Below are 21,062 nucleotides of genomic sequence, written 5' to 3' on the forward strand. Positions count from 1 at the left end.
GGTTTAATCACTATCATATTTGAAGAGTTTTTCCTAAATATTGTGTGGCAAAAGCAGAATTTATAAAGAAACTAGTCAATAAATCTGTAAAGTAAATGAAGTGGAGTCAAAAGTACATAATTGGCTTCCAAAATGTAGTATAGTAGAAGTATAAAGTAGTATATAATGAAAGTACTCGGGTAAAGTACCTCAAAAGTGCACTTAAGTACAGCAAGTTAATATACTTTCTAACACTGGAAATAATTCAGAACAAACTATAAGTACGGATGAATAGTGCAATTTTATGATAAATACAATCACATCTCCCAACACACATGTTAAAAAGGAATGAATCAATTCCAATCTTTAAAGAGAAAGAAAAGCAAATACAGCAGCATGAGCGCAGCCATCACTACACACTACCCAACGTTACAGTGAAGGGTAGTCTGGGAGATAGAGTCCAATCTTTTTATCAGAACACAGTATTTTCAAGATATATATATTAGTTGCCTCAGTAAGCATTCTCCCTTAGAATATTTATTGTCCCTTTGGAAATTTATTAGCATACAATGGTGGTAAAAAAAAAAAGTGTTTTAAATGTGGGAATGAGCCTCAGCAGCTGCAGCACAGTCGCATGCAGAACGCTTGTGCGTACCATCCAATGGCCCCGTCTGCTTTAACATATTAGTGCAGCTGTACGGTTTTTGCATTTGATATTTCATCTTAGTTACACTATTAAACAATTATGGATTTACAATCATACAAAAAAGAAAGAACGTATTCATATATTAACCTCTGGAAACAATTAACTTATCCCAAAATGCCCCCATGAAACAGCCATAAAACAAGTATCTGATTTAAGGGGTTGTAAATACAATATGTACCAAATGTAACATCTGCTTGCACGAAGTAGTGACGTTTCTGCTTCGTCGCACAACTTTCTCTCCCCGTCAGTTTTGGATCATTTCCACTTATTTTACATAAACCATTCTTCAGTAAGGGTTCACACACACAAACACGTTAACATATCTCGCACACACCCTCAGGAGGAATATGCACAGTCGAACCCACTTAGTCCTTAACAGCATATTAAAGATCGCTTAAGGCTTTTTTTTTTTTGTTACTGCAGTCCATGCTAGAGAAACACCCCCATATATAACTGAGATTAATGTTTTAGGGTTTAAGAACCCGTGGTGATATGGTAACAACGAACGTAGAAGAAACACTGCATTAGAACAAGCGGAAAATACAAAACCACGATTCTGCATGACTTCATGAAAAGGAGATGTCTCGGCTTAGAAACCGTTGATGTTTAACCATGTCAGTCAAATCCTAGATGACTGACTCCACTCACACAGGCACAAAGAAATGGAAGAACAGTTCACAGCCAATCTGGAGACAGACTCACGGGTTGTCACCAAAAACACTTTTTTCAAATAATGTCAGCCATCATGAAGCAGCATTCAAAGCCACGGACTGAACATTACCAGGAGGATGATGTCGTAATAGCTTTAAGTGGAAAATGAATGCAGACTCAAAAGGAAAACATGCTCAAACTATTACTCTAACTGGTGTCTATGATAACAAAACTTAAGATAAGTGATCCTCTTGGAGAGGCTGTCAGATCATTTCTCTTTCCTGAAATAAATAAATGTGACAATAGCATAAAAAATATAATAACTGTCAAATAAAGAGGAAAAGAATAAAGCTATGGTATATAAAGTATTACTTTTCGAAAGCACTTCTGTGCTGATGGGAGAACGCCAAATGTTGGCAGCAATCGTTAAGATAAGAGAAAAAGGGAATCTTCAAAAGTGCCTTTGTGGATAAAACTCCACGCTCCCTCTAATGGCCTGAGAAAAGTTCTTCTTCTGTCATCACTGCGGCTGCGGCTCTGCTTCATTGTTATTTTCCACCACCATGTTGTTTAATGGGGACTTGGAGATGTTGTTTTCCAGCTCCAGTTGATCCTCCTCTGCGTTTGTCCACGAGTTCATCGACTCATGTACTGTCACTGTGTGCTCTTCCATCTGCTTCTGGAGAATGTCCATCTCCTCCCTGAGTAAAAACACATTACACACATTCAGTTCATAGTTCCTAATCAACGTGATTCTGATTTACGATAAAGGAGAATAAGACGCTTACTTGAGATGCCGTAGACAGTTGTGCAGGTTGTTGAGGGGCTCCTTGTTGACGGAAGTCGATGGTTTTAACAACTCATCCAACAGGGAGGCTGGCACTGGGCAGTCTGGGATCTTAACCGGTGTCACTGGGTTCGATGGGTTCCCGTCACTCTTCAGCTCCATGCGCTGCTGCTCCAAACAAATCAAAGCTGTCATCTACAGCAGGCATTGCTTATTTGGATTTACACTTACACCACTGGCCTTTAAGTGTTTCTAAGGAGAGGGTTTGTCAGGATTACTCATCATAGAACTGGCATACTATTTTTAAAGGTTAAATACTCAAAGCCCTCAGGCCGATACAATGAAAGAGGGGCTTAACAGTAGAGCCTGACCAGTATATAAATAGGCAAAGGTCACACCACAGATACGAATAGATGTTATGAGGATGTTATTGACTCTTACACTGCCCTCTGCTGCTGTGATTCACTGCCTGCAGGTACGGCTGGTTTGTCTCAGCCAGCAGCCACGCTTCTGATATTTTAAGATATGTGGCATGCTACACTAAATAATGAAACTATATATAGAGCTTTTGTTTTTGCTCGTTTCCAACAGTTTTAGCTGAGATAGTTCAATGTGCTTGCTTAAAACATAGAGCTGCTGATGGAAAAGACATTCCATACTTGTTGAATTGTCTTTTTACATTTACACTTACAACCTTGTTTATCATCATATGGACTAATTGCTTAATTTTAGTTCACTGTCTGCACAGCTACATAACTGGTTTCACTACCCATTCCTATTGGACAATAGGATATATTGGGGTGGATGAAAAGTAAATGAGCACACATACACAGTTCCCCCAAGAATGTAAACAATAGGTGCTGTGGCTGAAGAACGTTGTGAAAAAGCACTCAAATGTTCTTCCCAGTTGAATATCTGGTGCCTTACCTTTCTTAGCCGCGTCTGTTTGAGGTCCTGTTTGAGCTGCTGGTTCTGCAGGAGCAGCGTCTTCATGCTGTTCCTCAGCTCCACCACCTTGGCCTGCAGCATGAACTTGTCCTTCCTGGTGCCACTCAGCTCGTCCTGCACCGACTCCAGCTCCACCTTGATGGTCTGAGACGGAGAGGGAGCTTTGTTAATCATACAGAGCCTCTGAAATCATTTATATGAATCGCTATGATAACAAACTCTCTCCATTCCAAGTGAAAGGCATTTTCCAAAAAACAAAGGGAACCAAACATTGAAAACACAAACACTTGTTCCTTTTTATCATCTAGTAAAGAATCAAGCTCCGTGATGAAGTGAGTACTTACCTGCAGAGCTCTCTGGAGGTTTTCCAGCTCCCTGTGCTGACACTGCTCCATCATCTCCAGCTGCTGCTTCTGGGTCTCAATCTCCCGCTGCCTCTGCTCCACCTCCCACTTCAGATCCTCCACCTGAAGTGGCAGACAATGTTAGACAACAAGTGATGAGGCTGAAACTCATTTTGGAACCCTAAAACCGTTCATGAAACCAAGGACAATAATCAAAGAGGAATCAAAATGTTGTGGTATAATAAATGCAGGCTCTTTAAAGAAGTTCACAAAGATATCAGGGCCTTTATTTTCCTATGCAAAGAGAATTACCTTCCTACATATCCTCCATAAAGATCCCAGTTCTTACTTTACTTGTCTTATTTATTTGTATTCTGACCTAAAGGGGGGAGTCTTGTGTGAAACATGATAAAGGTGTCTGTGTCGTTGTCCTTATACCACTAAAACAAGGCATGGTCACTCACAACCACTTAGCCATTGCTGTCTAAACAGGCTTAATATGTTACTATCCTAAATAAAATCAAACTAACTGCATTGCTTATATCATAATTCAATACCAAGTTATTTAAATTAAGGACACCATAAATATTTCATTTCAGGTCTGAGTCTCTTGCCTCCTGGTTGGTGAGCGGCTGCTTGGACAGCTCCTCGTCCAGCTGTTTCTGCAGGATCTGCAGCTGGGAATGGGCCTCAGCCAGCTCCCCCTGGAATCTGGAGACCTCCTGAGCATGCTGCTCATCCTGAGCCCTGCAGAGCAACACATATTCAATCATACATTTCACAGATTATGCAACATACTAATAGATTTTCGTTTTTTAAAGCATATCCAAAATGTTAATGGACTCACTGTAGTTTGTGGGATGCACTCTGCAGAGCTTTGACCAGGTCCTCTTTGGCCTGCAGGTCCTTCTTGATCTCTGACAGCTCCAGCATGGCCGCCCTGTAGTGCCGTCTGTTGTGAGCTGCCTCCGCCTTCGCTGCCGCCACCTAAAGGAGACAACATATCTGTTCAACCCCAGAGATCCCAGGAGAGGACAAATGCTCCAGAAGTGCGACCAGACGAACTACAGATCACAACCACGCTTTTTTATTCCTAGAGGCTTCTTATTCTGTCCTGGCCAAGCAAATGATCTCAAATATATTCAGATTAGAGACTGTTTGTCATCATTTGAAAGGCAAAATGAGGGCAGTAGGCATTTCAACTTACCTGTTCCTTCAGGTCTTTGACTTTGGTTTTCTCTTTCTCCAAGGCCAGCTGTAGAGTTTGCACCACCTGCTTCATCTGCTGGTCCTCCTCCTCTTTGCGCTTCAGAACAGCTTGAACCTGAACACAACATTGTGCATCATTTCTCAACCGACTGCTTCTACTTTTGCAACACTGGAATAAAATATATAACAAGTTTAGGATATTTTCTCACCTGTAGGTTGAGCTGGACTAGATCTGCCTCTCTCCTGGCTAAGGCCGACTCTAAAATGTTGGAGTGCTCCCGCAGTGTGCTGTGGGACTGAGCCAGTCCAGCCAGTTTCCCTTTTTCATGCTCCAGCTCCAGTGCCAGCTTCTTGTTGGCATCTTCTAACTTTCGAATCCTCTTCTTGAAGCAGCGGGCCTCTTGAAGCTGTGGAAGCAATCCATGTAGTTAATACAAAATGAATTGAGTGATTGTAGCAGTGTATAAATGCGTCATGATGTGAAAATACAGGAAACAATCATTTCCTGTTCGACATAACGAGCAGTACTGATTAAAGACCTGAACGTGTTTACAGACAGACACAAAACGATGGTTGTTTACCTCATCCTCGAGCTCCATCACCTTCTCCTGGTACTCCTCCAGCTCGGTGGAGGTGAGGTTGATCACTTCCTGCAGCTCCTTCTCCAGCATCGTCTTGCTGTGGGCCACAGCCCTGAGCTCAGCCTGCAGAGCCTTAATCTTCTCCTGCAGGACCAATAAAAACACACTCCATTTCAATACACTGCAGTCCCTGAACAGGTGCCGCTATCAAGGATTATTCACGATGAAATGACAAATATTTAATGATAAATAAATGAGTCGAGGGCTGTTCGTTTCATCATGGTGCCCTTGTGTCTTTGGACATTTCTTTTAATTATATTTGGCTTTTTTACTGTAATATTATTCCTTATTTATAAAATTGGAAAGCTGTTACAGTAGAATAAGATAACTGCATGAACATATTCCTCAAAATAAGGATGATAAATATTCAGGGCATTTTAACAATTGCACCAAAATGATGGAACAACTTTTTTAAATCAAAAGGACGCTTAAAAAATAATTGGGCAGTCAAAAATGTCCTTGATTTGAGCAATTCCATGACTTCCATGGTTTCCATAATTGTGGGAACCCTGAATGCTATTTATTACTTAGTTTTGCAGGATGTTGGACTAATATCTGAGGACTTTATTCAGGTAGGACAGGATTTATAAACTTTGTACACCTTCTACCTGAGGCCTCCTGATGTTTGTTAAGTGCGATAGACACACACAAAAAAATTAATTGCAATGGAGTGCAAACAGAGCCTGCACACTGTATAGTACTGATACTTTCCCAACAATGAAACTGAAACTCCACTATGTGTTGAAAGGTTTATACGGTACCTGTAAGGCCTGGCTGTTTCCCCCCTCCGACACCTGGGCCTTGAGTTTGACCAGCTCCGCCTCGGTGGTCTCCTTCTCAGTCAGAGCTTCCTGCAGCCTGCGGCTCAGGATGCCCACAGCGTTCTCGTACGCCTTGTGTTTGGCCTTCATCTCCTTCTGAGCGCTGGTCAAATCCGTCCCCAGACGCTTCACACGCACCTTCTGCTCCGAGATGGCCCTGAGAAATAACACAAAGTAAAAAACAAGGACTGTTTATCTTTAACATGACATTTATGGATATGGATGAGTGCATTATGCTGATGGATGTACCGTTCAAACCACATTTACTGACTCATATCCATGTGGAGATGATAAGCAACGCCATTTATTTATACTCATAAATAGCACTGGATGACAGAGATGTACTCCACAGTCCAAGTCCTTCTAGCTCTCCGGTTCTCTGTGCAGCACATGACTCACTTTTTGGCTTCTCCCTCCAACTGCTCCACCTGTTTCCGCAGGCCTTCGTTCTCTTCCGTCACGGCTGCTAGCTGGCTCCGGTCAAACTGCAGAGTCTGGAGTGGCAGGACAACAAATGTATCATCATGATGGGATTCATACTGTAGCTGCAGACACATTTTCTCCTGCAGCCTCTTATTAAACATCCAGATATCAAGTACGTTGCGACGTGAATTGGACAATCAAACATGGTTTAATCTAAGGTTATGCATGTGCTTGTGTTTGTTTATGGGTGTATTATGTCCTTTAATATATGCTGTAACTGTGCTTATGTGTTTATTTGTGCTCAAGTGTTTTTTTTCTGTGCTCTTGCTTTCTTTAAAGGACATCAAAATCCCGGGATCTGAAGATAAAAAATGTGCCTTTATCGCTAAATCTGGCAGGTTTGACACACTGGACTCAAGTGCTTATGTTCATTAATGTACATTATCCACACATTACATGCATTTAATAAGAACTGTTGAACAAACATCTCTAGATACCTGGATCTGGGTCTCCAGCTGACCCCTCTCTTCCTGTATGGTGGTCAGATGCGCCTCCATGTCGTTCATCTGCTCCTGCACCCTCACCACCTCCTTCTGCAGCCGCGCCTGCTCCAACTCCGCCTGCTGCTTCTCCCCCTGGACTCCCAGCAGCTCCTGCTTCAGGTCCTTCACCTCCGACAGCAGGCGCTTCTTGGTAGACTTGAGCTCGCTGATCAGCTGTTCTTTGGAGCTGGCGTCCCGGCGGTAGGCTTCCACCATCACCTGTGGAGACAATGGAGGTGGAGAAGTTGACATCATCCTCTTTGCAGTAGTCTAAGACAGCAGGCAACAAACCTTTTCAAAACACACAGTCGATGTAGTGCAGGAGAGAGGGTGCAACATGATTCGAGTCCTACATTGCAAATACATCCAAACCTTACAGAAAAAGTAATAAAAGAGAATAATCTGAAAGAGATTGCAACCTCAGGCGTGTTCAGTCCAACAGCTGTGGTATTTTAAATTACAAAAACTTAAAGAATCAAACTCCAAACAACAAGGAAAGTGCAGATATACTCACTTCAAGCAAGTCGTACCATAGTAAGAGCTTGTGAGTTAGTTAGAAGTCCTAAGCTAACTCTATACAAGTGCTTTTAATCTCCAAGATGGAATGGAAACAGATGCATTTTCAGTTTACAACAAAAGATCTGCAGAGTTCCTGCTGTCCTGAGGTCAATGGGGAGCTCAATGACCAATCAGGAGCCAGGATAGCAAACAGGTGTGTTATTGAGGGGTACCTGGGTTACACTCGCAAGCCGATTGGCTGACCTCGAGCAAAGTGCACGTGATGGATTGGATGGTTTAACTATAGGGCTGGATGTAGGGAGGGGCTGATCCCCTAACAGATTGGTAGGCCAGCACCAGTGTCTTGAAGCGGATTCTGGCAGCCACTGGCATTTGACACAGATATTTATGATTTAATAAATAAATATTCTCTTTTTTTCTACAAACAAAGAAAGCAACATAAAAAAGTGCCTCTTAATATTTAATGTAACTTGCTTCCTACTATCCTGTATCCCTATAACCAGCAGTTTAACATGCATGCCACAGTACCTCAAGCATCACAGATTCCCCACTCAGAGCTTTATGTACCACTAGTTCTACCAGTTTGCTGAAAGTAGTCCTGACTTCATGCTGATGGACAAACATGAACGCCTGATGAGTCTGAATGCTCTTCAAAAACTCCTTGAGATGAACACAATGCAATTCACATGTCTGTCATTTTGTCAATAAACTCCACCCTCTTTGTGACAGCCTGTCGATGCACAATAAGCAGCATCCACCCTCTGCTCCATCCACTGAGGCGTGCCAAGCAGCGCTGTGCTGAGCTGACAGCCGTCTGCCTCCACAGAACATCCTCCCACAGCAATAAGAAATACTCTGGATTCTACTAACTTCACCCAGTACTACAGAGCTTCACATCGCGTACCGAAAGAGGAAAGGGAAGACTGACCTTCTGTTGTTGATACTGCTCCTTCAGCTTCTGAGCGTGTTTCTTCAGGGAGCCGTTTTCTTGTTGAAGAGTTTCAATCTGTAATAAAGCAAGGACCAAGAATTATTCACTTCGTTCTGCAGGAAAGGTAACCCTAAATAAAGGGCTGCATAATTGAGCAATCAGGATTTTCACTAGAGGCTCAGCCATTCCTAAAAAGTCCCCTATTACGCAACTCAATGTGTCACTACAGAAGTAGATGGGATGATAAAGAAGTCCAAAGAGACACAGTCAAATAGAAATCAGTCGGAACGGTTAAATTAAGCTTGAGTTTCAAGTTTCATTGCCATTATCAATTTCCTTGGGATATTTCTCCTCCATCCTGTATCATACCTGGTTGGTTTTGACCTGGACTTCCTGCCGGAGCTGATCCAAGATGTCTGAAGCCACCAGAACATCCTCCCCGAGACGCTCAGCCCCCTCGTCCAGTTGGCTCTTGTCGGCCCGGGCGGCCTGCAGCGCCACCTCCAGGACGATCTTCTCGTTCTGGAGGTACTGGATGTTGTCGTCCTTGGCGCTGCCGTCCGTCTGCAGCTCGGCCAGCTGCGCCTCCAGCTCCAGGAAGCGGGCCTCCAGCTGGTTGATGGACTGCTCTTTGGTCTGCAGGTCTTCCTGAGTGCTAGTCAGCTGGCGCATCAGCTCCAGATGATCCTTCTGGAGAGACTGCAGCTGCACGTCCTTCTGGGAAAGGATCAACTTTGCCTAAGAGGGACAGAGCGGGGAACCTAGTTTAGAGCAGGAGAAAACACACATTTCTCTGTCCTTACAAAGTGAAAACAAATGACTACCTGCTCCAGTTCCCTCTCCAGGGTGCTGGCGGTGTTGGCCAGTTTAGTTAAGTGCTCTCGCTCGTCCTCAAACTCCTCCAGTTTGTGCTGCAAATCATCCTCCACCATGTTCTTCGCATCCTGGATTTGCTTATAAGAGGATTCCTGGCTCAGCATGTCGGCCTACGTCACAGACACAAGATTTATGAAAAATCAATTTAAAAAACGGGTAATTTAGAAACGTCTGCTTGGATCTAAGGTCCTTGATTGCGTAACGATCTTCAGGTATGGGATGAAGTGGATGCATGGACTTGCAATGTTGATGCTTATTAAGAAAGGGATGTTTGAGTATACCTCGATGCTCTGCAGCTGAACAGCAATCCGCTCTTTATCTTTAATGGAGCGGTGCTGGGTCTCGGTGAGCTGGTGGGACAGGGTCACATTCTCCAGCTTCAGATGCTCCAGCACACCGATCTGAGTCATCTGCCCAGCCTGCGGGAGATAAAACAACACAGTGTCATGTGTGTCAAAGCTATATGGAAAAACCCATCCCAGCAGCCCCAACCGTACCTGCATGTTGGCCATTTCGCTCTGCAGCCGAACTCTCGCCTCCTGGGCCATGGCTAGCTGCTGCTGGTACCACTGCCTGAGCTGCTGCAGGGAGTCTATCTCGGCCTGGGAGGTCTTCATGCGGCTCTGCAGGGTGCTGCGCTCCAGCTGCACCTGCTGGAGCTGGCTCTGGAGACCACCCATCTGCTGACGCAACTCCTGGACTGAAAGGAGGACGAAAACATCTTGTTTAACCGCCAGTGTGGAACGCATAACACTATCTTTGGGTCGCCGTCACTCACCTGTGTTGTCTCTAGAGGTGACAGTGTGTTGCATCTCCTCCACCTTCCCCATCAGCCGGTTGTACTGGTCTTCAGCCACCTTCAGGTCGTTGCTGAGGGAGGTCAGGCTGGCGTTCTTGTTCTCCAGACTCCCTTGCAGCTCCACCATGGCCTTCTCCAGCCGGCTGGAGCTCTGCCGCAGCGTGCCGACCTCTGCAGTGAGGGCGCTCTGCTTCTCCTGGCTGACCTGAGCCTCCGCCTTCTTCGCCTGCAGCTGAGCGTTCACTGTGGCGAGCTGGGCCTGAAGCTCCGTCTTCTCCTTGAGAGCCTGGAGGAAACAAGTCAGCGTGGTCAGGGTTACACCCACTAGTTTTAGAAGATGTACTAATGCGACTGTGACCTCATATCAGTATCAGCTCTGACAATTTACAAGCACAGCCGAACATGGTACACAATATTCACTAAAGTAAGAGACCTTCATGTATCAATAAATATATACCATTATTGTTGTAGTTAATGTGGGTTCCCTGGATTTATTCTTTAGCCGTTGATTTTTTTTCCACAATCAAGGGTTAGACTTTACAGAGAAGACTAATTAGATTGTAAAATGATGCCGTGCAAACTCAAGGTCTGTTTATATAGGCGGCACAATTAACCAGATAGGTTTAAGTAGCTCCTTATTACCAGATATTCCAGCTGAATTATGTTGAAATGCATCCTAAATAATATGATTTTGTCATGGTTTCCACGTTAATTTGTCCAATCCTGTACATAATATGTGTGGAAAGGTAATGTGTGCAAGAGTATGGAAAGTATTGTTTCAGAAATCAATCAGCTATTTTACCTGATTGGCCTCCGATGAGAGAGATTCCAGCTGACCCTCCAGCCTCATCTTCTCCTTCAACACCTGCAGCATCTCATCGTGGCCCATCACTGAACTCTCCAAAGAGACACTGCAACAAACAAAACACATTAAGACAAGACAAAGATAAGAATGACTTTATCAATCCCAGAGTTGACTAAATGTTTTAGTACTCAAAAGATAAGTCAACTAGTTGATTGAGAAGGGAAAAAAAGTACAAACACATTAACTTTGATTCTGTAATCTACTGTAACAAATAACAATGGCAAAGATTTCTAAGTTAGAGGCAATAAATAACAAGATCTATTCATTCAAGGTTTCCACAGGCTTAGTTCACCCACATCTACTAAAGCCAGAAGAGCATTTTACTAAACATTTAAGACAACCACCAAAGGAAAACTGTGATTGCTTTTGTTAATACAAAGATTTTAAGCTTGCAATTATGTTTTTAAAAAAGTAGCTTTGCAAATGAAATCAATCATGTAGGTACAATTGTGTGCCGTGTGCAGCAACGTAGGAACAAATCCATCCAAGCCATACAGAAGGTATTGGATCTCAAGGGCTTAAGGTCTGAGGGTGTCGGATGCTCCTGAGAATTTATGACGACATAAATAACATTCAATTAGATTTGATGTTGACAAATACCTGCTGGAGAAGCTGTCCCTGCGGCTGCGCGGCTCCGCTGTCCCTCCTCCCTGCTGCTCCAGCTCCAGCAGGTGCCGCTCGTCGCTGGCCGCCTGCAGCACCTCCTGCAGGGAGGGGAACTGACCCATGGCTTCGGCGGCAATCTCCCTCCCCTCCACTGTGTAGCCCCCCCGCTGCCGCTCCACTGCCGCAGCGAGCGTCCTGAACTGCCCTCTGGTCGACACGCTGCTGTAGGACGAGCTGTCGCTGTCGTTGCCATCGTTCCCCGGCCTTGTCCCGGATTCACTGCCGTCAATTTCAGACACGCTGTCTCCGGTTTGGAGCGAGGCGCCGGGCTGGGCCTCCGTCTGACCGGTGCTGCCCTCTGACGTCACACTGACCTCCGACAGGGTGGACACTGAGCTCATGGTGGAGTGCAGGGAGTTCATGGAGCTGTCTCCTCCTCCTCCTCCTCCTCCTCCTCCTCCTCCTCCGTCACCTCGGCCATCGTTCCCAGGAGACTTGTAGTCAGCCAGGGAGTGGATCTTGTTCGGGCGGGGTGATCTGGACTTCTTCTCCCTGGCAGGGGGAATTCCCAAGCTTCCCAGTTTGGGCCCGCGGGGAACACTGGTCCTCAGGAAGGAGTACTCCGTGGTCATGGAAGAAGTGTTGGCCCGGGGCAGGTCCTCAGGGTGCAGCATGAGCTCTGGATCCAGGGTGCTGAAGAGCCGGCTCTTGGTGGTGGTGCGGTGGGACTGGAAACAGAAATGAATCACAATCAGAAAAAAAAGAAAAACACCCAAGGTTGCCCGGCTAGAAACATCTGGTACAATGAATCAAATGAGGAATATTGAGGACAGAAACTAGGCCAAACTGCAGAAATGCTGAACATTTGTATAAAGTGAAAAGCTGTGGCCTTATACTAATTAAAGGGTTTCTCTTCTGGGTTTCATTTCCAAGAAAAAAGCATGTCAACAGCCAACTCCATCTGAGAAAAGTCTACACAAGTTGAAGTTTAAAGCCGCTTAAACAGCATCGGAAATAAATACTTGTGTCAGGTTAAAATGCAGAAGCTGGCCAAACTGGTTTTGGAACTGGAGAGCCTGGAGGGCAGACATAAGAAGGAGCAGCTCCTCCATTATTCTCTCACCCTCTCCTTATGTCTCTGCACTCTGTACTGTTTCAGCTGCTCCTCCAGACGGCGGCGAGCATCCAGGCGGATCTTCTCCTCGTTCTCCATCTCTAACGACGGCCTCTCGTTGGCTGAATGGAAAATTGGTGAAAAAAAAGAGGAATGGTCTTCATTATCACACACTGAACGACTACACTGCAGGTCTTTATTTGCACTAGAGCTGGTTTTAATTGACTGGTAATGTTCAATCCTAGCTTTGAGCACTATCGACAAATTATTCAAATTGGAGTTTCCCATTTAAATCACAGGACAGGAAACGTGTTTTTGGTGCAAGACAAAGCCAGTGACTGGTAAATTGCAAACACAAGTGCTGCAGATTTAAGGAGCAGACTACAGGAGGGGTGTTACAGTACATGCTACACCCATATATCTTGGATTGTGTATGACTATATATAAGCATGTCCTGAATGCAACAGCTACGCAGTCAGTATTGCAATGTTTTACGCAGACTTATAATGCTTTATCAAATCATTGGATTAGTCATGCTCATGTGCATCGAAATAGACGCTACAGGATTGTTCATGCGCTGTTAAATATAAATATTCTGAGTAGGAGTTATATTTGAGAACAAGGAAAACCTGTCCACCAAAAGGATATCATACTGGAGGGGGTTAGTTCCAAAACACAGCCATTAGTACGGTTTCTCAAACGAAGCACCAAATCAAGCAATCAGATGTCTGTGAGTTGCAGGAAGATGGTAACAACTAAAAGAAATCCCACTGATTCCTGCTGCTGTACAAACAATACACAAACAGGGGAGTTAAATGGATATGCAGCAACAAAAGCTAGTCATTCCACAGCAGATCAGGTTAAAATACAGGGGTGGGGTGGGGGGGGGGGGGGTAAAGGGGGCATTCACTACACACAAGTTTATGCTTACACAATTCTGTCTCCTGCATAGGCATACTGAGCCTGAGTGACTGCAATGAGTCGCCCGTGTGAACCGTGAACTCAGCACTAGCCCCCTCAGACCTCTCTAGCATCATGGGTGGAAAATCTGCCAAACCTGGGGAGGGCTCTTGGGTCTGGGAGTTGACGGGGGAGCTGGTGCTCTGGGGAGGGAGGGGCCCATTTATATGGGTGTCCTCCGCAGCGCTAAAGTCCTCCGCCAGTCCGTTTCCATTTGGCATCACCTCCGAACTGACAGGCCCTGAAAGAGAACGGGGGAAGAGAAGCCCTGAGGAATGTGACAATTAGTCCTGATGAGTTCTAGTGAACTGGACTGCAGGGAGGAAGTTATTCCACTTGGCAAGCTGGCTGCCTGACGCTGTTAAACCAGCAGGGGTGGAAACATTCTTGCAGCACGTGGATAATGAAGCATCTCTTTAGCTCATCTACTAAAAGGAAACGGATCATTTTCTGGAACATTTTTATTATTTTATACAAGACTTTCCATTTGGGCTTGCAGTGGTGTCACCGGAGTCTGGGCACCAATCAGAATTGATCAACAGTTTAATTAAAACCTGATGACAGTGGTGTGGGATTGTTTGCTCATGTTGCCCCGGCTAAAGAGAAGCAAATGTAATAAAACCACACCCACAAAGACACAGCGAAACAGTTACGATTTAAAAAAAGGAAAACCCCTTCATACTGCGATTGAAGCAGGAAATGAAACCAACATGGCGCTTGAACGAGGACATTGATTTGACACAAAACCATTCAACACAGAAGTCATGTGGAGTCTCTCTGCTTTGCTGCACATTTGTTTTACATCAAAGTATTTCCTGTCCCCACACTTTTAGAGTTATCTAAAGGTAATGCATATTTTCAGTCACTTTCACATTGCCTTCACCCAAACAGTGCAGACTCTAATAGTTTCCCGCTCTAACTGACTGATTCAAATCCATTTAACACGTCAGCTCAACAGCCATGCACCATGGAGCAGGGGAAGGCCCCCAGCCTCATAGTAGCAACTGAAACAGGTCATGCATGTGGGCATACAAGATTTTCCAGTAATTTGCCTACAGGGGTAAGAACTTTGCATATCAGGGAGCATCGTTGGAAACAATCCTATCACAGCATGAATAAAATCCTTCCAGTAGGGATATATATTATGATAAGACCCAACAGAAAACGATTGATAGTTCTTTAAATCCTTGTGATATTGGATAAACTGACAGATCCATGCACTGGGACATTTCTTTTCTGATATTGCATATTCAGATTGACTTAAATTTGAGTTTGACGTTGAGTTTTCCAGGTGTCACACACGTCTATAAAGTCATAGCTTGGTTTGTTTTGCACTTGGTGGTATTGAGAAGAGGTGTCATATAAAGAGATCACTTCAGGTCATATGCTGTAAACAGGGAAACCTAATCACATCTTATAGAGACACTCATTCATACATGTACTCACCATTATGAGTATTTCCCTCTGTGTTCGGTGTGCTGTCCAGCCCTTGTTGTATTAATTGTGTATCACCTTCCAGTTTGGATTTTATAACACGGTCTTCTTGATTATCCTCCATTTGAGTTGCTTCTGAAGGGTTAGCATCCATTTCCATTACGAAATTGAACAGTCACAACACTGCTGGTGCACCTTTGGAAAAAAACGTCTCACAAAACCATCTTCTTAGGAGAAAGGGAGCAGTGTCCAAGGAATCACTAAAAAGGGAGAAAACATTCAGGTGAAGCCATTCGATAACTACGCTAGCATTATAAAGATCAATATACATGACAGAAGAAGTTGTAGTTTCATGCAACAGAGGAGCTTTAATTTAGATGCAAAGGGGTCAAGGGCAGACACGCAGGCTAGGTAGTTAAGTAGATTGTGTTAAATATAGATTACCAAGCAACCTGCATTCAATTGCTTTACTCAGACATAAATAGATGCAACACACTCTGTAAAACAGAACAAAACTAAGGTTCAGTTTGACCTGATCCAATCTCAGATTAAATCTGAGCAGGAATGTGAAGAAGCTGTTGATAAGGCAGGTCATCACCTTATCAACCAGCACACAGGCCTTTCAGCTGTCCTGAGCACAGTGTATATTGAGGGCAATGTCTGTCTTTCCATCTGGCATTTTCTCTTTCAAAAGATTGTGAATGTATGCAACTATCGACTACAGAATTCCTTTATTTGTCACAGGGGGAAATTAATAGCATCATAGCAAAAATGACACAGCAGGCATAAAAGCCAAACAATAATAAAGACTAAGAGAAAAGGCACACATTGGTAGTCAAATGAAAATACAGACAAATAAGTACTTTGATCATTTTCAATATCTAGGTGAACATATTAGCGTTTTGAGATGACACCAAATTATGTTTTGCACATAAAAAAAGATTATGATAATTGCACAATAGAGGAACAAAACAAATGTTTATTTTGCACAAAACTCCGGCCTGTTTACAGTCATATCATAAAGGTATGCTTTAGCTATAAACGATCACCTTTGACTGCAATGTGAGGTTGCTACGTTAGCAATCTGACAGCAGATCAGGGAGCTAGCCTGAGTTTAGCTACGTTTAACGGTGGAGTGAGCCGTCAGAAAAAAATAACACTGTCATTGATAAACGTATATTTAAATGCAGTTAAATGGCATCCATGTGTTGAAAGAGTTTAGCCTAATTAAACAGCTAAGCGTAGACTTAAATCGAGAGTAGCTAGGGAGAAAGCTAACTAGCTTCATATGTTTACGGCGGAACCCGTCAAGCTAACGTTGCTAACTCGCTAGCTAGAGTGATTTCTTAAATATTTAAAAAGAATCAACGAATTACTTTATGTCGCACAAGTTTGTTACAAAACCCCATGAGTAAATGTTAAAATGACAATGTGTGTAAATGTAAGAAAAGACAGTAAATGCTCACCCTTTCTGCGAGCTTCGCCTTTTACTACGTGGCTGTTTGGGTTCCGTCCACTTATCTGTCCGACGGGAAACAAACTGAGGGGTATACTCACACACACACACACACACACACACACACACACACACACACACACACACACACACACACACACACACACACACACACACACACACACACACACACACACACACACACACACACACACATACAACTCACAATGCTTGGATTTAAAATGAATAATAATTCAAAGGAGAAATGTATATTGCAAATGGAGACCGCAAAGCACCATTTATTAAATGAAGCATAACACAGAACGGATGACACTGAGAGGGAAATCAGGAAATCATGTCGGATGTGGTACTGTGCTTCACTCTTGTGGTCAAAGAGCTGCACCCCTTTGTTCAGCATTCGCAGTGCAGGTGCCACCAGAAGTGTCATAAATAAAGCTGTGAAGGCCAGTTCTCTGTCAGAGCCAGACTGCAATGACTGCATTAATACGCACTTTATTATAAAATGCCATTTCCCAATGCAACTGGCATACTGGATTTCAGTTGTGTAAAGTAAAGTTAGTAGATGTACTCAAGTACTGTAGTACTTAAGTACAATTTTGAGATACCTGTACTTTACTTGAGCATTTAAATGTGTTGTTTCTTTGTACCACACTACCAATTCAGAGGCAAATGGTGTGTTTTGACTTCACTTCATGTATTTAATACCTTTAGTGACTTTACAGATCTGGAGTAATGAAGTTATATATGAACAACCATTAAATATAAGATCTGAGTACTTCTACTTTACTCAAGTACAAGATCTGAGTACTTCGACTTTACTCAAGTACAAGATCTGAGTACTTCTACTTTACTCAAGAACAAGATCTGAGTACTTCTACTTTACTCAAGTACAACATCTGAGTACTTCTACTTTACTCAAGTACAAGATCTGAGTACTTCTACTTTACTCAAGTACAACATCTGAGTACTTCTACTTTTACTCAAGTACAAGATCTGAGTACTTCTACTTTACTCAAGTACAAGATCTGAGTACTTCTACTTTACTCAAGTACAAGATCTGAGTACTTCTACTTTTACTCAAGTACAAGATCTGAGTACTTCTACTTTACTCAAGTACAAGATCTGAGTACTTCTACTTTACTCAAGTACAATATCTGAGTACTTCTACTTTTACTCAAGTACAAGATCTGAGTACTTCTACTTTACTCAAGTACAAGATCTGAGTACTTCTACTTTTACTCAAATACAAGATCTGAGTACTTCTACTTTACTCAAGTACAAGATCTGAGTACTTCTACTTTTACTCAAGTACAAGATCTAAGTACTTCTATTATCTCTGACGGCTTTCAAAGAGAGGATTTGAGTTAAGATTATATGTTAGATTGGTTTATCTTGAGGCTGACGCTCAGGCATAAACAAGATTTGTAGAATTGCATGTGTACTTTATTACCATTACTCACTTTTTAGCTGTGACTGCACAAATTGTCTAACAACTGCCTTTAAAAACATCAATTTCAGGTTGTTTTTTTTCAATCACTTTGTGTGTCTTCTAGACTTTATACATTACTATCATCTGTGAAACATAAATGCTCTCAACTGTTGAAAATTCCTGCACAATTTAACCCTAACACTTTCTAAAAACAACAACAACAACAAACATATAGATCTGTACGGTACGGAAGAGGATTAGGGCCACATGCAAAACATTTTTTTCATGAGGCCCTAATCCTCTTCTGTAGATCTGAATTTGTGTCTCCTATGAAAGTAAACTACTGACTCTTCTGCGCACTTTTTAATGCAACATTTCTAATGAAAAAGATTTGATGTGTGTGGGATTTCAAACTGTCTTACTTTGGTGCTATCTAGTGGCAGTTATAAGAATGCCACTGTCTAAAACAACAGGGATGAAAGGTTTGAAAACAGCACAACCTCTTCAATATCCACCACGATTGTTTTGGTTCTTTCCCTGCAACAAGAAAGGTTATTAACCAGGATTGTATCTCAAGTCTGTTGCCTTCTTTCTTTGGAAATCACGTATTTAGAAACCCTCTCAGACATCATGCTGCTTTCACTGAATTAATTTGCTGGTTTTATCATCATATAGGGGGGTTTGTCAAAAGGTGAAGTCACATTTGGAGTTGTGCATGGTAAAATAGCTTGGGTGATAATCTACGATCCTGAGTGTGGGTGTTTGAAGGAGTGGTACATTGGAGTGAGATCAACATGTGTGGATCCACCACACCTAGTCACATTCTTTATTGACACTGACAAAGGTATTTTGTTCAGGTGTGACAAAATTAGATCCGTGAATGAGGGTTTGTGCTTTATTGAAGGTATAGCTTAACTTCAGGATGGCTCTCTACTGAATTAGCAGAGTAGCAAGCCTATACCAGTGGTTTCTTATGATTAATGATATTGTGAGAGTAAATTGAGTATTGGGGAAAGTTATTTGGTTGTTTTGGACATGCTGCTGGACATATTGGCCGCTTTGTATGCCTTTTAAGTATTTGGCTTTGTCTGTTTATTATCTGTTGTAAGTATGCTTAAAGTCCTAAAACAGTTTCAAATATAACTCTGAATGAAATGTGAAATAATTGTTTATTCGTACGTGTCTTCATGCATTGATTTTAGTCAGTTAGCATACTTTATAATATACATACAACATCACAAAACCACCATAGTGGTCTAAAAATCCGTAATGCACACTGCAGAATACATAAGGGAAGCCTGCAGATTTTAAACATTCTGTAACCTTTTTTGGTAAATTTGAAATATAATAGATGGACCTATGTTTTTGGTCATCGCACAAGTCAATAACATCGATGTCATTATGTTTAAAGTATTTCAAAATATATTACACATAAACAACCGTCAAATGCAGAGGTGGAAGAAGTACTCAGATCTTATACTTGAGTTAAAGTAGAAGTACTCTGATCTTGTACTTGAGTAAAGTAGAAGTACTCAGATCTTGTTCTTGAGTAAAGTAGAAGTATTCAGATCTTGTTCTTGAGTAAAGTAGAAGTACTCAGATCTTGTACTTGAGTAAAGTAGAAGTACTCAGATCTTGTTCTTGAGTAAAGTAGAAGTACTCAGATCTTGTTCTTGAGTAAAGTAGAAGTACTCAGATCTTGTTCTTGAGTAAAGTAGAAGTACTCAGATCTTGTTCTTGAGTAAAGTAGAAGTACTCAGATCTTGTACTTGAGTAAAGTAGAAGTACTCAGACCTTGTACTTGAGTAAAGTAGAAGTACTCAGATCTTGTTCTTGAGTAAAGTAGAAGTACTCTGATCTTGTACTTGAGTAAAAGTAGAAGTACTCAGATCTTGTTCTTGAGTAAAGTAGAAGTACTCAGACCTTGTACTTGAGTAAAGTAGAAGTACTCAGACCTTGTACTTGAGTAAAGTAGAAGTACTCAGACCTTGTACTTGAGTAAAGTAGAAGTACTCAGATCTTGTTCTTGAGTAAAGTAGAAGTACTCAGGTCTTGTTCTTGAGTAAAGTAGAAGTACTCAGACCTTGTACTTGAGTAAAAGTAGAAGTACTCAGACCTTGTACTTGAGTAAAGTAGAAGTACTCAGGTCTTGTTCTTGAGTAAAGTAGAAGTACTCAGGTCTTGTACTTGAGTAAAGTAGAAGTACTCAGATCTTGTACTTGAGTAAAGTAGAAGTACTCAGATCTTGTTCTTGAGTAAAGTAGAAGTACTCAGATCTTGTTCTTGAGTAAAGTAGAAGTACTCAGATCTTGTTCTTGAGTAAAGTAGAAGTACTCAGATCTTGTACTTGAGTAAAGTAGAAGTACTCAGATCTTGTACTTGAGTAAAGTAGAAGTACTCAGATCTTGTACTTGAGTAAAGTAGTAGTACTCAGATCTTGTACTTGAGTAAGGTAGAAGTACCAGAGTGTAGGAATACTCTGTCACAGTAAAAGTATTCTAAATGTTCCTCCAGTGAAAGTAGAAAGTACTCTCCTCTAAATGTACTTAAAGTAGCGACAGTAAAAGTAGTCATTGTCTGATTGGTCCATTTCAGAATAATATCTCTGATATGTTTTATAATGATTGATCATTAAAGTGTTCTCAGAGCTGGTAAAGGTGCAGCTAGTTCTAATGGCTTTGTATACTGCAGGGTAGCTGCTGGATTTACTGCAGGTGAACTACAGTCTGATTTAAAGGAGATTATATTTACCATATTTAATCCTAATCTGCCTAGCAACTAAAGGGGTCAAATAAATGGAGTAAAAGTACAACATTTACCTCTGAGTGGTAGTGGAGTAAAAATACAAAGCAGCATCAAATGGAAATACTCAATTAAAGTACAAGTACATCAGAATAGTACTTATGTACAGTACTTGAGTACATGTAATTCCCACCTCTGGTCCAATGGATATAAAGCCCAGGGCTGTTGGACAGTGTTTAGCTCGGGCTCTGGTTCTGTG

The 21,062-nt window shown here is 42.3% G+C and overlaps 1 protein-coding gene across 5 annotated transcripts; it reads right to left on the reverse strand.

The window, feature by feature from the left end:
• Positions 1–261: 261 nt before the first annotated feature.
• Positions 262–16,700, reverse strand: golga3 (golgin A3). 5 transcript variants are annotated; one of them, XM_063897624.1, is made up of 24 exons: positions 16,622–16,700; positions 15,168–15,415; positions 13,819–13,962; positions 12,771–12,883; positions 11,642–12,375; positions 10,979–11,087; positions 10,156–10,462; positions 9,875–10,077; positions 9,659–9,796; positions 9,326–9,487; positions 8,871–9,239; positions 8,499–8,576; positions 7,007–7,270; positions 6,486–6,580; positions 6,027–6,243; positions 5,206–5,349; positions 4,834–5,031; positions 4,623–4,739; positions 4,263–4,402; positions 4,030–4,162; positions 3,416–3,538; positions 3,051–3,215; positions 2,125–2,291; positions 262–2,037 (listed from the first exon to the last, which is right to left on the reverse strand). In XM_063897624.1, the coding sequence occupies exons 2-24, from the start codon at positions 15,313–15,315 to the stop codon at positions 1,857–1,859; spliced, it is 4,449 nt and encodes a 1,482-aa protein (XP_063753694.1). In that variant the 5' UTR covers positions 15,316–15,415; positions 16,622–16,700; the 3' UTR covers positions 262–1,856. The 5 variants fall into 5 exon arrangements, with proteins under 5 accessions (XP_063753694.1, XP_063753692.1, XP_063753693.1 ...); XM_063897622.1 differs by having other exon boundaries at positions 13,693–13,962; XM_063897623.1 differs by having other exon boundaries at positions 13,819–13,989.
• Positions 16,701–21,062: the final 4,362 nt, after the last annotated feature.

Source organism: Eleginops maclovinus, chromosome 12, assembly GCF_036324505.1.
Source record: "Eleginops maclovinus isolate JMC-PN-2008 ecotype Puerto Natales chromosome 12, JC_Emac_rtc_rv5, whole genome shotgun sequence".
NCBI lineage: Eukaryota > Metazoa > Chordata > Actinopteri > Perciformes > Eleginopidae > Eleginops > Eleginops maclovinus.

Excerpts from the sequence above, each read along its gene's own strand:
- golga3 (XM_063897620.1), bottom strand. The coding sequence starts at position 15,315 with ATGGAAATGGATGCTAACCCTTCAGAAGCAACTCAAATGGAGGATAAT. Across the intron at positions 12,376-12,770 it reads TGCAGAGACATAAGGAGAGG|TCCCACCGCACCACCACCAA; the intron begins GTGAGAGAATAA and ends TTCTGTTTCCAG. Across the intron at positions 11,088-11,641 it reads AGGGACAGCTTCTCCAGCAG|TGTCTCTTTGGAGAGTTCAG; the intron begins GTATTTGTCAAC and ends TGTTTGTTGCAG.